Source organism: Anomalospiza imberbis, chromosome 4, assembly GCF_031753505.1.
Source record: "Anomalospiza imberbis isolate Cuckoo-Finch-1a 21T00152 chromosome 4, ASM3175350v1, whole genome shotgun sequence".
NCBI classification, from domain to species: domain Eukaryota; kingdom Metazoa; phylum Chordata; class Aves; order Passeriformes; family Viduidae; genus Anomalospiza; species Anomalospiza imberbis.
The window spans coordinates 62,757,497-62,772,100 of record NC_089684.1 but is presented as its reverse complement, the minus strand read 5'-3'; the positions used below and the strand labels follow the sequence as shown (position 1 = coordinate 62,772,100).

Below are 14,604 nucleotides of genomic sequence, written 5' to 3'. Positions count from 1 at the left end.
AACTTAATTAAAAATTAAAATAATGCAAATTTATGTACAAAAAAAAAAAAACAATAATTTAAAATATTTTTTTGATCCTTGATTGTAGCTGTTGGTCTATTTTTGTCATTTCAATTATTGACTAAAATGAATGTATTGTATATGCTACAAAAGTCTAAAATCTGATAATAGAAAACAAATTTATTCTTCCAGGAAAGAAAAATCAGGGAAGAAAAATACCATCTTCTCAGCACATGCTGAAATAAAACCATCTAAAAAGGTATTTTTTTTAATGGAGAAATGCAGAACATAAATTACATGAAACATATTACATGTAATATGGCCTAAGATTGAAAAAAGTATATTTTGCAGCTTTAACAGTTTCTAAATGTCTGTTGGAAGCAGACTTGCTTAGATAATCTTCCTGCTAAATACTGTACTGGATTGCTCATATGCCTGTATCAGTACTCCCTATATATGTAGTCAAAATTATGTTAATCTTGTTAAGATTAGTAATTAAGTACTAAAATGTTTTGCAATTATAGTGAAGAGTTCAGAGTGCTTGTCAAGGATTTAGTTGACTTATAATGCTAACTACTTCTGAAGTTTGTTGATTTTCTTTTATATTTTAGTGCAAAACCAAATTGATTAGTTTTATATGTCAAAGTAGCCTAGCATATTACTAAGTACATAAACCTTCTTAAACTTTTGAAAGAAAATACTTGAAAGAAAATGAATCTGAAGCTGCAGAGATGAAGCAAAGCAGTACTGATGGTCAAACTAGCAACTATCCCAAATACTAGAAAACCAGAAAACTAAACAAAAACTTAAAAAAAAAAGATAGAGAGAAAGAGGAAGAAACACATTCAGAAACATAAAGACTGACAGCAATAGTAAAGCTGCTAAGCATGGTTATAACCCAAGTTCACTTTGTATAATGCCAGAGAGCTGTCTGAGTTGATAAATCAGATTCTGTCCTTTTAAAGATGTTTTTTGCTACCCCTTGCCTGTAATAGTACAGTTCTTTACTTATTCAGAGCATGTATCCTCCTTTACTCAGATCCTGTCCCTTTTGGCTCTGTACATCTCCTGGGAGTGCAGAATGATTCAGTGGTAACTTAGTCATTTGTGTGCTGTACAAGATGATTTTACTGGAGAGTAAAAAAATAAAAGCTGCACTTATCAGTGGAACACTTTCTGTTAAATAAAGATAATGAAAGCATCAATGATACATCCATTTCATGTTTAATTAGCCCTTTCATCATAATTTGCTACTGAAGGTGAAATGTGGGTCACTTTTAAAAACTAATTGTAAAATATTTAACATAATGCAAAAAGAGAACAGAAAATTGAAAATACTTCTGTATGCTTTTCACTAAACAGTATGAAATAAATGTGTGAAAGAAGTCAACAATGCAAATGTTTATACTCAATAACAATGTTCTCTTTTCTTTTGGCATGGCAGTTAGTGCCACAATGACTTTGTCATTTTTATGATTATTATACTGTAGTGTATTTTCTTAGCTTAAGGTTGTGAAAAAATTTATTCTTTAGATGTGTTTGGGAATATAAAAAATAGCCTTTGAGATAAGCCTCTCTGTGTATGTGTGCGTCTTTACATAAACAAGAAGAAAGATGATGCCCTCCTGTATGGTTAAACGGAGAGCCTCCTTAATGGTTGAATTTGGGGTCTTATTAAGGCTGCTGAGTATATGTGCATGCTAATGAGGAAATGGATCCATTTCATTTATAGATACAATTGAAATACATGATAACCAACTAGTCAAAATGCTTCTGCAATATTGCAGCAGACTGACTAATGTTTCAAATTTTATGTTATAAATTAACTGCCTACTGAACAAGGACTTTTTTTTCAGAAATTAATTTCTATGTATTTCACTTTCAGGAAAGTAAGACTTTACAGGAAATGCATATAATTTTAATTAGAATGCCAGCACACTGGTTTGATAAATATTTTTCTTCATTAAACAATACATTTTCAATGAGAAAAGGCATTAGGATTTTTCATAAAGAATTACAGAGTTGGCTGAGAAACCAATACCTGAAGTACAGAAATATGTCTGCTCAGGAATTCCTTTACTGTTTCTGTAAGTTCCACTTATAGTGACCAATATCTCTTAAAAAAATAACAAGCAAAAAAACCCTCAACATTATAACTGAAGTGTTTTATAGAGACAATAATTATTGCTTAGTAAAGTAAGTAAAAAAGACACCAAGAAAAGATGATAGCTAAGAAATATAAACATATAAAGAGTGTTTGAAAGGTTTGTTCTTCAAAGAGTAGTTGGTAACATGTGGATTCATGATTAAAATTTTAACTGAAATAAAACTGCTTATATGACACTATTTTGCACTGTGAGACAAAGAGGTGGAGAAGTATATCTTTTAAAAATAAATGATAAACAAGTATTTACAATTAAAATTCATTATGAGACTTATGATTAAGTATGTAACTCTCTAAGCTGTTAACTGATTTCCCTTTGGCACTGAGCTTTCATTATCTTTGGGTGTCTTTGCTGGAAATCCCAACATACAGGCTCCTCATGGGCAATGTGCAGCACCTGGAAGTTTCAAATTTTAAATTCATGATCCAGAAAAACACTTATACTCATCCCCATTCAGTAAAACACTTCTGTACAGCTTTAACTTTTGGCAAGTGATTAAGACCTGTGGAATGCTAAGTGTTTTAAACATTTGTAGTGCTTTACTGTAAAGGAGAGAATTGATAAGTGAGAGGCTAAAAGAATATTTCAGAGTAATACCACGCTAAGTAACACAAGGATAAGAGTTAAACTTGTTAAACAGTCCTAAAAAATAGTGACTGTGAAATGTCAGAAGTCTCCTGAATGGAGAATTTTGTTTTAAACTTTATGAAAAAGACATGATGTTTGAAGAGAGTTACAAATTGTTTGCAGTTTTCTCCAATTAAGTTCTCTTATGCAGTCCTGTGTCAAACATGATGTATTTTGAAACTCATATAAGAATTCAATTTAACACCTTAAAAATTAAGTATCAAATCATGGAAATGAAAACAACCTGTGTTCCCTGGGGTACACCAGTTGGTCATGCAAGTAGAGACTTTATTTCCTAACTGCTGTATTGTAGATATAGGAAAGTATCAGTTACCAATTCTAATTACACTAATGGGAAATTAGCATCACTCTCATCTCCAGTAACTTAGAGCAGGTATGTTCTACTGTGTCCACTTACTTGTTCTAAAATTTTATACACTGTCTAATGTCTCCTTAGAACAAAGGGAACTGACAATAAGTAAATAAAGGTATTCTTAGAGATTTCAAGTAGTCTCTTTACCACAATCATACCATTATGCTACTGGTTCTTTTCTATATGTACAGCAGAACTACGAAACAATCTGATATACACCCCATCAGAACTTTTTATCTGCATCTACTTCACATTTCTCTCTAAACAATTGTGCTGAACAAGAGCTCCACATGGTTTGGGTGTTAAAAATCCCCAGGTGTTTTGCCTGCTAAACTGAGAAATACTGTGTCAATATTTGAGATGTGAAAAGTGTACATATTGTTTATGCAAGTCTTAATGTCCTCAGTACTATGTAAAATGAAGAAAAGTATACAAATGTCACTCAGCAACAAGCTGGCAAGTACACATAGGAAAGTGGTAACAGAGGGTTTGTGACTGATAGACTCTCCCATAAAGTCTGTTATTTAACACTACCTTTACTGTTTTCTTGGACAATTTCCAATATAAATGCATGCTTTACAAGTGTGAAAATACTCTCTACATATTTAAAAATAAATAGATAAGACATTAGAATACTGGCTATAAACTTCTTGAATAAGTGAACATTCATAACAGGCTAAATATTTAACACAAGAGAACTATCAACACTGAGAAACTGGTTTGCAGCAAACAACATAAGTAATGGAGCAATTCAAGGTGCACTTCTTTGTAAAAGTACAATAAAGCCATTTTCTTCTACTAAGTTTTCTCATATATTTTATATCTAAAGAAATCCTTGGAATATATTACATAATTCAAAATATATTACTGTATTATAATCTTAAATAAATTTGGGTTTTTTTTAATCATGCAAAACAGAAATTTGTAATGTGTATTCCTTTACCTTTCCTACTCTTAGAATGCAAATCATTCTTTCACACTGAAATTAAACTACACTTTAACAGATTATAATCCATATGTTTAGATGAATTGCAGAAAAGAAAGAAAGAAGTGATATCTGTTTAGCATATATTCCACTGCTACTTTTATTCCAATGTTTGCTAAAATGGCATCATCTACTCTGTGCTTAATAAGCCTTAGGAGATGAAAGATAAAGAATTTCATAATTTGTGTTTTATACAGACTATTCTCAAACTCAAATTGGGATGTACTCTCTAGGACAGCAATGATTAAATGCATCACACAGAAACTACTGTGTCAAACATTCTATAAGTCTGTATCACTTCCAAAGCCACATATACAAAAGCACTGGTAGACAGTACAATCACACTAATTTGGTGACCTGAAAGACTGGAGGGTTGGCTTACACAATTAGTTTTATGCTACTATATTTTAAGTATTTCTGAGCAGAATGCAAATACTGGCAACACTTGTAAAACTTCAATTTTAGTAAGCTAGCAAACATTTCAAAGTATAAAAAATGTCATCGTGTACCATATTTGCATGTTAATAAGTGGAAAAGAAAGCATTTTTGTCAATCTAGTCAGAATTTCCCTGTTCCAGACTTGGATGTGTAGTTACGTGAATCAACATTCATTTGCCTCTAGGTTCCTGTGTAACGTGCATTGTAATTGAGAAAATGTTCAAGATGTTATATGTCCTATCACCCAAAAAGTGCTCCCCCAAAAAAGAGGGACCTCTGTTCAAGGTATATAAGTGTCTTATAAAATAAAGGGAAGCCTTCACTTAGAAACCTGATTCCCCTCTCTGCTATTCCTATCTTATTTCAAGGACTGTAAAGACTGTCCCTATCATCACCAGTTTAAGGCTATCGGAGCTTCACTGAACCGAGCCCGAGCCAACACAGTCGAGACCAGAGCCAGCCACTCGTGGCACCCCTGAAGGCACATTTCGCTCCGAGAGGTCTCAGAACTACAGAGTTATGCGGCAGCTGGGCAAGCAAATTAGGGCCTCTCAGCGTGAATGAAATTTCATGAGATAGGCAAGAATGCATTTTAAAAAAAAAAAAAAAAAAAAAAAAAAAAGCAATGAAAACATAACTAGGGTGCGATTCTAAACTCACTAACGCTTATTCAGAGCAACTGCTGCAATGAGTGCAAATCTCCGTGGTGTAAATTAAAGCGCAGATAGGCTGTGTAGATTATTTAACCATTTTGGTCCTAATGAAAGGGCCGGTAATTACAGCCATTAACGCTTCAGCGATGCGGCTGCAAATCCACTCTCACCCACAGCTTTAGGAAGCGTCAGGCAGGCAGCAACCCCCTTTCCCCGAAACAACTGGCTGCCGAGGCGAAACTTTCCTCCTCAGCCGGAGCTAAGGAGGGACACATCCCTAAGGCTGGGAAAGCATCACGGTGGGGGAAGCGCCGGGACAGGCTGATGGAGGCGGGGCCGGGGAACGGGAGGAGGATGGCGGCTCCGCCTGGTGGGGGGGTCCTGATCTCCCCTCGACCCCCCTAAAACCGCTGGGTTTGGCCTCTGGGCGTGCGGCTACAAAAGGCATCTCAGGCTGCCTTACAGTCCGCTGTCGGGACTAGCGACAGACCCCCCCGGCCTCCGCGGCCGCCTGCCGCTGCGCCTGCGGCGGGGCAGCGCCGGCTGCATGGACGGGCTGGTTGGCTGCCGGATCTGATAAGAGGAGGCAATGATAAAAATTACAGTAAAAGAAATGAAGATGTCTGACTATCCTTCTTTCGTGCTGTGTGTTGGTCTGTGCACCTGAGTGCCTGGAGGGAGGGGGGCGGGGGCACCAGACTGAACGGGTCACTGAACCTTGACGGGGTGTGTGCCAGTGCCAGTGTGGGAGGCGGGGGGACGGGCATCCCGGCTCCCTCACCCGCTCTGTGTGCGTGTGTCTGCGTGTTGGGGCCTGCGGGGTGCAGCGCTCTTACCTGCTTGCTGTACTTGCTGCTGGCCTGACAGCTGTACTCGGAACAATGGTCCGAGCCAATGGAGATGTTGTCGCCAGCTCCCACGAAGGTGTTTGCTGGGGGCAGGTCCTGCACGGCCTGGTGCTTTTTGCCGGCGGTGGGGGACTGTGGGTGCAGCTGGACTGTGGGCAGGGGTGAGCTTGACTTGTAGTGCCTGGCCAGGTCAGGGCTGCCTGGGCCACCATTGACTGAGCGATATCGGCCCATGCCAGGGCTGTCCGAAAGCTTCTCATTGACGCTGTCGTAGCGCTGCCCATTGGGCTTGGAAGCCTCAACAGTAACAATGCTGCTATAGAGGGGCTGCTTGCCCTTCTTGCCTTTCTTGTCCTTCTTGGGCTTCTTGGCCTTGTCGTGTTGCTGGGGGGTGAAGAAATCTTCATGGTCTTTCTTGCCGGCCTCGTAGCCATGCTTGCCCTTGGATCGGCAGTAGCGGGCCATGACCACCACGAGGATAAGAAGGATGACAGTCATGATGCCAGCCACCACACCAATGACTATGCTAAGCCGCTGCTTGCTCAGCTCATAGCTGGGATCACCAGCAATGTCCTGGGCCAGTGGGGTGTGAAGGCTGCGGGCCACCTGGCTCTCCACCACAGTGGCGTTGGACAGGCTCTCATTGACAAAGACATGGAGCAGGGCGGTGGTGGACTGGGGTGGCTGCCCACTGTCATTCACCTGCACAACCAGGCGGTGCAGGCCATAGTGCTTGGGGGCCAACTTGCCCACCAGTGACACCACACCACTGGCCGGGTCTATTTCAAAGAGTTTGAAGGGGTTGCCCCCAACAATGCTGTAGTTGAGGTCAGCATTGAGACCGGTGTCAGCATCAGTGGCGACCACTGTGGCCACCACGGTGCGCATGTTGCTGGAGGGTGGCAGCACAGTGTAGGAGCTGTTGCTGGGGAAGGTGACAGTGGGTGCATTGTCGTTTTCATCCATCACAAAGAGAGACACGGTGGCTGTGGCAGACCTGGGTGGTTCACCCCCATCCACTGCCTTCACCTTAAAGGTGTAGCTGGTCTGCTGCTCACGGTCAAAAGAGACAGTGGAGAAAATGGTTCCAGTGTCATTCTCGATGGAGAAGATGCCAGCTGCCTGTTCGTGGTCTCCAGGCTGAATGGAGAGGCTGAGCTCAGCGTTGCGGCCCTTGTCAAAGTCCATCACAGTCACCATGCCCACGGGGCTGTTGGGCTGCAAGTTTTCTTTTACATAGAAGGTGAACACATCCTGCATGAAGCGCGGCTCATTGTCATTGCGGTCTGACACTCGCACCACCACTGTGGTGGAGCCCTGCAGTGATGGCACCCCCTTGTCCCGGGCTGTCACCTGAAATTCATATGTGTCACGTTGCTCACGGTCCAGCACTGCCTGCACCGACACATCCCCAGAGTCAGGGTCAATGCTGAAGATGCTGCCCAGTGCCTCTGAGGAGAGGGGCGAGGCCTCCAAGGAATAGGTGATCTCAGCATTCTTGCCACTGTCCGCATCTGTGGCAACCACTGTGGCCACCCTCTCACCAGGCAAGTTGTTCTCTGGAAAGGAGACCTCCAGCACAGCCTGGCTGAACATGGGAGGGTTGTCATTAGTGTCCCCGACCCGCACCAGCAAGGAGTTGTTGCTGGACAAGCTGGGGCTGCCTGAGTCTACAGCCACAATCACCACATTGTAGTCACGAACAGCTTCATAATCCAGAGGGGCCGAGGTGTGGAGGAAATACTTGCGCTTATTCTGTGGCTCCCCTTCACCCTCACTGGCTGGTTTGAGCTGGAAGGGCACATCGCCCACCACAGTGCAGGTCACCACTCCATTTTCACCTTGATCCCGGTCAGATACCTGCACCAAGGCAATGGGGGTGTCCACCAGCACATCCTCGGCGACACTTGCCACCCCGTCCCGGAGCGGGATGCGCCCGATTTTCCGGATGTCGATGGTGGGCACATTGTCATTTTCATCTCGGATGTTCAGCACGACAGTGGCCTTGTCTGTCTTGGGGGGCTGGCCCCGGTCTCGGGCCATGACAGTGAAGCGAAGCTGGTTCACCTCCTCCCGGTCGATGCGGTGCAAGACGCTGAGCCAGCCCGAGGTCTCGTCCAGCCGCAGTAAGCGCCTGACGGACTCAGTGGCCGCCCCGAAGACATACTCGATCTGCCCATTCACTCCCACGTCCAGGTCGGTGGCTCGCAGCTGCAGGATCGGGGTCCCAGGGCTGCTGTTCTCCGCCAGGTCCGCCTCATAGACGCTCTTCTCGAAGCGGGGGCTGTTGTCGTTCACGTCGGTGATCAGCACCCTCAGGATGGCCTGCGAGGACCGTGCCGGGTCGCCGCCGTCCCGCACGCGGAGGCTGAGCTCGTAGGAGTCCCGCTGCTCCCGGTCGAGCGCCCCCTTGACGATCAGCTGCGGCTGCTTCTCCCCGTCCAGGGTGTCGGCCACCTGCAGCTCGAAGACGCTGCTGCGGGCTGCCGCCTCCGCCTCCTGCCGCCGCTTGCTGCCGCCGGGGAAGGGGGCGCTCTCGGGGGCCGCCGCGGCCGAGCCCCCCCCGCCGCCGCGCCGGCCGCCGTCCCCGCCGGGCTCCTGCAGCAGCTCGTAGCGCTCGATGCCGTTGCGGCCGAAGTCCCTGTCGGTGGCGGTGGGGAGCAGGTAGAGCGTCCCCACGGGCCGGTTCTCCTCCACGGTGAGCGTGAGGACGGGGGAAGGGAAGGTGGGGGTGTTGTCGTTAATGTCCAGGATGATGACCCGGCCCTCGAAGAGGTCCACCCAGCTCTGCGAGGGGCCGATGACCGACACCTCGAAGTCCAAGAAGCACTCGTTCTCGTCGAAGATCATCTGGCACTGCGGCAGCTTTTCGCGGTCGATGCGCCGCTCTGTGGTGCTCAGCTCCCCGGTCATGTTATCGATCTTGAGATAGTCGGAGCCCGACTCCAAGCTGAATGTCACCTCTCCGGAGCCCGTCACGATCCCCAGGTCGGAAGCCACGTTGCCGATGCGGATGTCGGCGGGTCCCTCCTCGGCCAGCCGGTACTTCAGGAGCTGCTTAGCCGCTGCGAGGCTGACCCAGAGCGGCGGAGGCAGGAGGAACAAGAAGCAGCAGCAGCAGCAATGCACAAAGCGAAGGAGGGTCCGCATCTTCCTCATCTTCCTCGTACCGAAACCCCCCGCCCTCCTCTCACTTCCACCTGTCCCCCAATAAACTCCCCTAATAAGCCAACAGTGAGGCTGAGAGTCCAGGTGATCAATTATAAAATCCTTCTATTTCTGGAAACTTATTGTCTCATGACTGGTGCAGTTGGTGGTCAAAACCCTCCTGCTGGCTCCTCTGCTGCTATCCCTGCCTTCCAGTTGCAATATACTTACAGTTCACGGGACAGTGGATTTTGCTTTTTAAAGATTCATCTCAGTAGATAGGATGGGATTTTCCTCCTCCTCCCCCTTCTCCTCCTCCTCCTCTCTGATTTTACTGTAATCACTTTGCAAGGTTTGCAATAAAAGCAGGAGCAGTACTGTACGATTCGAAGCCCCCCAGGTCGTCGCCTTCAACACTAGAGTTAACTACAATTCACACACTCTCTCTCTTTTCTCTCTCTCTCTCTCTCTCTCTCCCTCCCTCTCAGCCGTTTACGACCAAGGCATTAGCTTTATTCTTCCCCCTCTCTGCACACACAGGGGAAAAAATTGTGATTCGCTTTATTCAAAGGGCTTGGGTCCGGGAAAACTCCAAATCCTCTTAGCAATGGGCAGTTCTTAAAAAAAAAAAAAAAAAAAAAAAAAAAAAAAAAAAAAAAAGAAAGTAAAAAAAAAAATCCCAATAATGTCGGTAGCTGCACAGCTGATAGGAGAGAACCCCGAGTATTACAGTGCAGTCCACAGAATATCCCCTTTGGTTGGCAGAAAAGCACCCAAATCCATCTTCAGAGATCTCCTAAAATGTTCAGCTCTTTCTCCGGAGCGGATTTTTTTTTTAACAACTCTGCGCAAGGTCATTAGTCACAAAGCAACGATACAGAAACTGCAGAAGCCGTTTGCCCAGAATTTGCAAGGCTGGAGATAAGAACATAGACACACAACAGTCCCAAGTTTGTTTTTGCATCCGCAGTTTGTGTGTGTGCCTTACCTGCATTTGCACTGCATGTGTTAAAGCAATCTGGATCTGCAGCACTGAGAGCGATTCACAAATGAGATTGCAGTCTCTCTCTCTCTCTCTCTCTCTCTCTCCTCTTCCTTCCCGTCCCAATGCAGGTAACCAGATCTGAACTTGATCCTTTCAGTTCAAAGGTTAGCAACAAAACTATGTGTCCAAAGGCGATTATTGGTCTCTCGTAATTATACCCGGAGCGGAACAAGACGTAACTGGATCCCCCATGTGAATTAACACAGATTCTGAATTACATCCATATTAAGCGGAATGGCAAAAGGGAGGGGAAAAAAAGCCGCGACGCGATTAAAAAAATACAGAGTTCTATTTGCAAATAAAATTGTATCAGTCAGTTGTTTCCTTTGATCTGCACCGCCACAGTGGGTGAAATCTGCAATTGTGTATTCCCTCCTGTGTCTTTCAGAGAAGTGTGGATCAGGCGCTTTCACGGCAGAGCGGCTTGTGCTTTAAAATGTTGAATGGCAATTGAGAAGCTTCTCACACGTAAGAAAAAAAAAAAAGAAAAAAAAAAAGAAAAAAAAAAAAAAAAAAAAAGAAGAAGCGGTAAACCGGCAAGTTTGCCCAAAGTGAAGGGAGCTGCTGAAGCCTCTCTCGGTAGCTCTTCCCTGACGCCGCAGCAGCAGAGCCGCCTGCGCTACATACACACAGAAAGAGAGGGAGAGAGAGAAAGAGGGAGAGCAGAGAGAGAGAGAGAGAGAGAGAGAGAGAGCGAGAGAGAGAGAGGGAGGGCGGGAGGGAGGGAGGGAGGAGGAGGGAGGACGAGTCAAGCGCTGCACTCCAGAAAGCTCAGTCTTACCCTCTGTCTCTGCTGCTAGTGCTGCAAGTGGGATAGCTGCTCATTACAAAGCACCAGTTCAGTCCTCAAAACCGATCCTCATTTCACGCCCGTGTTGCTTCTGTTGCTTTCTCAAACCCGTGATCTGTAGTGGTTTTCTCCTACCCTCTCCCTCCCCACGTCCGCTATAGACTGTGACTCGAGCAACGATTTTTAAAGCAAATGTATGTTCGTCTTTCTTTTCTTCTATTGTGCATTTTGCGGAATCAAGCTGGTAAGGAAACTCGTTTTGCAGATTCCCACCTTCCCCTGTTGTGTCGGTGCTTTTGTGAAATAGCTGCAGTCACTGTAACTGCATAAAACTCCAGGGAGGAAGGGGTACTGCCTTACATCTCAGACTTTCGTCCTGTTTCCCAATGCTGTTTCAGCCTCTCGGTCTTTGTGATTGTGTTCTTCCTATTACCATGTTTTGAATGTGTCTTTTCAGCATGTTTGTGGGTATCCTAGGAGAAAAAGAAAACAAAACCAACAAAAAAACCTCGGAGATGATCAGGAAGGGAGCGAGAGGGTTAGTAGAATAAACACATGTAAGAAGTAACAGATTTATTTCCGAACAGAGACTTGCTGCTTCGATGATTGCTAAAATGTAGCGTCACCTACCTGGGTAAGTGGGAAATAAACTTTAATGGCAAAGCTCTTCGGCTCAACTTTGCTTATTCTGACGTGTCTAGTTCGCGTCTCCTTTTGACTTTGAGCCATTTAATCGCGTATGGCTTTTGTGTGCTCCCGCCCTACCCTTGGTGATGCCTGACTCCTTACCTGTCCTCTCTGCTCGGAGCCCGGAGGGAAAAGAGGGAAACTCCGGGGGCAGGCGAGTGGGGGGCAGCCAGTGGGAGAGAATGAGCGTGTACGGGTGTGTGTGCGCGTGTGTGCGGGTGTGTGTGTGCGCGGGTGTGTGCGGGTACATGTGTGTGCGCCTGTGTGCGTGCGCGCAGCCAGGGGAAGGCAGGAATCCAGCTGTTCTTTCTCCCTCTGTGAACACATGTGGGAAAGCAAGTTCTGTATGTGCGCGTTCAGTATGTGTTTTTGTGTGCATTCCTCTATATATATGGCTCTTTTGAATAAAAACTCATGCAGACCAATGTAGCGAAATGTCTTTTTCATCGCGATTACATATTTAAGCAAAAAGCGGTCGGATACGTTGAGGTGGTTCAAAGCAACGGTCACAGCGTGTCTTTGTCATTTGGGGCGGTGAATGATTGTAGGAGGGAGGGAAGGTTGCCACCTCTTTCCTTGAGGAGACCAGAGACACAGAGGGGCAGAGCCGCGCCGCATGGAGTCGGCGCTAGGGAGGGAGGGACGGCTCCCTTCTCCGGAGGGCTGCAGGGCTGCTCCTCCGGCGCCTCCTCCGGCCCTGGCACCGGCCCCGGCCGCTCTGCCTCGCCAGAACACGAAAACCCTCCCCCGCCAGTGCTGGAGACACTCGGCTTTCTATCTGCAGCATCAGCGAGAAAGCCCAGCTCGGCGCAGGCTCAGTGCTCACCGCCGCAGTCCCGGACGGAGGAGGGGGGTTCGGGAGCGCAGCATCTTCACAACGGGTTAAGTAGGATTAGTACCAAATCCCTATTATATTTGCCAAGCAACTTGAATTTGTCAAAATTCCCCCTCGCTGTTCTGGAGCTCCGTGAGGAGGAAATTTTGTTCACAGTGTAAGATCCAGACATGCCAGTACGTAGGAATACCAGCATACTGCATTACACTGGCTCCCTGCACTGGAAATACAACTGCGAACCGCAGGTCCCGCTGTTCCCGTCCCTTTGTGTTTTTAAACGCAGCCAGGAAACTTAATGTATTCGCCAGGGAAGGGGCGGGATGAGAGCATTTTTAACCTCCCCGCCATAAACTTTAATCGGATTCCAGGCTGTTGCACGGCATGGACGCTCGCCTTCTCGCCTGCGTCTCCTTCCCCGTCCTTTCTACTACGGTCTCCTTGCGAGCGCCTCTTTCAAGGGAATGAGTGATTTCTTTCTCTTGCCATGTGCAATTGCTCCCCCTTCCTTTCCTACCCTCGCTGGCCTCTCTTACACACACTATGCCTTTCACACGCGCTCTGCGCCCCCCAGTCCCCCCCTCCTTTCTTTCTTTTTTGCAGTGTCTTCACATGCAATCTCTCTCTGAATGTGCAATGTCTTTCCTGCTCGGGAGTGCTGCGTCCTTCACAGTGGATTGGTTCCTCTTTCGGAGCAGAGGTAACGGCCCCCCCTTTCCTATCATTCTCCTTTCCTCCCTCCCCTCCTCCCCTCTCCCCTCCTCCCCCAGGGCAGGCGGCCGGCGTGGGAAATGGGCCCGACGTGCGCTGCATGGTGGATGGCCGCGCTGTTCCCAGTCCACGTGCCCCGGCTGCCGGGGGGGAGGACGGGGCCGTGCTGGCCGTGTGTCCCGCGCGCCCCCCCCGCATCCCACTCGTACGAGACAGGAGAGAGTAGAATTACCCCCGCACCCTCTCTCCGCCTCCCCGGCACCGTAGACTGCCGGTCCCGCGGCCCGGGCACCCACATCTTCCCGGGTGTCGGTAGGAACAAGCCCGGCTGTTCCAGGCGGGGGAGGTTTGTCCCTCCCGGGCAAATCTGTTGCGCAGTATAGCTCCCTCCTCCCGGCTGCCCCCCCCTCTCCGATGCACACAGACGCCCACACGCGCTCAGACACGACACGGCATTTGTCCTCCTGATCTGGTGAGATCAAGTGGGAAGAGGGATCACAAATGTAATCGTCTGTAATAAATAAAATAGCCCGAGATGCTGGTGATATACAGAGGGGAAATAGGAGCTTGTGTCCTTAAAGGGAACATCTGATAAGGCCACCGAAGTGGCATCTTGCGTGTGGGAAGGAATCCGTCTTGCTGACAGTCGCAGCCTACTGTACGTGGGGAAATCCTAAAGCAGCCTGGGAGTTTCCCCGGCTCTGTGCATCCCCCAAGCTCCCGATGCTCTGAACTGAGGCTTTGTTGTCGTTGTTGTAGTTGTTGATTGGAAAGACAGGGGTCATCGTTAAAATATGCAGATATAATTAATGGCTGGTTTATCTTCATGTGTTGGCCGAGCCCAGCTTCTGCCGCCGGCAGCCGGACTCGCGTCCGCAGTTGGCGCTTTCAGCCCACGACAATTTGGTTTTCACAGTTGAGGAATGTCAGTGGCTCTCACTGGAAAATTACTTCTGGGATCTGCAGTGGGAATCAGTCCCTGGTTAAAGAGAGACAGATTATTTACATATCGACACCGCTCTATACATTAACAAATATATACTGCATATTACTGTTTTCACTCACAAACGAAAAAGAAGCTTCAGAAGGGAAAAAGTCATATTGCCTTGAAAGTAACGTATTCATAATAATACGCGGATAAGATTAAATACAGTAAACATGACAAAAAATTCGAAAGCAGGGTAAAAACAAGGACAGAACCCCCGCATGAAGCAGTTAAAGCCATTTGACGGAAAGGCGAAACTAACTCAAGAACTCCACCAAGGGACAAGCAGCTGAAATGACACCACAGCAGCAGGAGCCC

General features: G+C 46.7%; 1 protein-coding gene across 8 annotated transcripts in view; it reads right to left on the bottom strand.

Moving 5' to 3' along the window:
- Positions 1 to 11,923, bottom strand: part of PCDH7 (protocadherin 7) — a 271,794-nt gene extending 259,871 nt beyond the window's left edge. For 3 of the 8 annotated variants that reach the window (XM_068188835.1, XM_068188838.1, XM_068188841.1), the window contains exon 1: positions 6,078 to 11,919. In XM_068188835.1, coding sequence (XP_068044936.1) covers positions 6,078 to 9,248 — 3,171 coding nt within the window. In that variant the 5' untranslated portion in view covers positions 9,249 to 11,919. Of the gene's footprint in view, positions 1 to 6,077 lie in introns of all 8 variants that reach the window. The other 5 variants (XM_068188834.1, XM_068188840.1, XM_068188839.1 and 2 more) reach the window with 5 other exon arrangements.
- Positions 11,924 to 14,604: the final 2,681 nt, after the last annotated feature.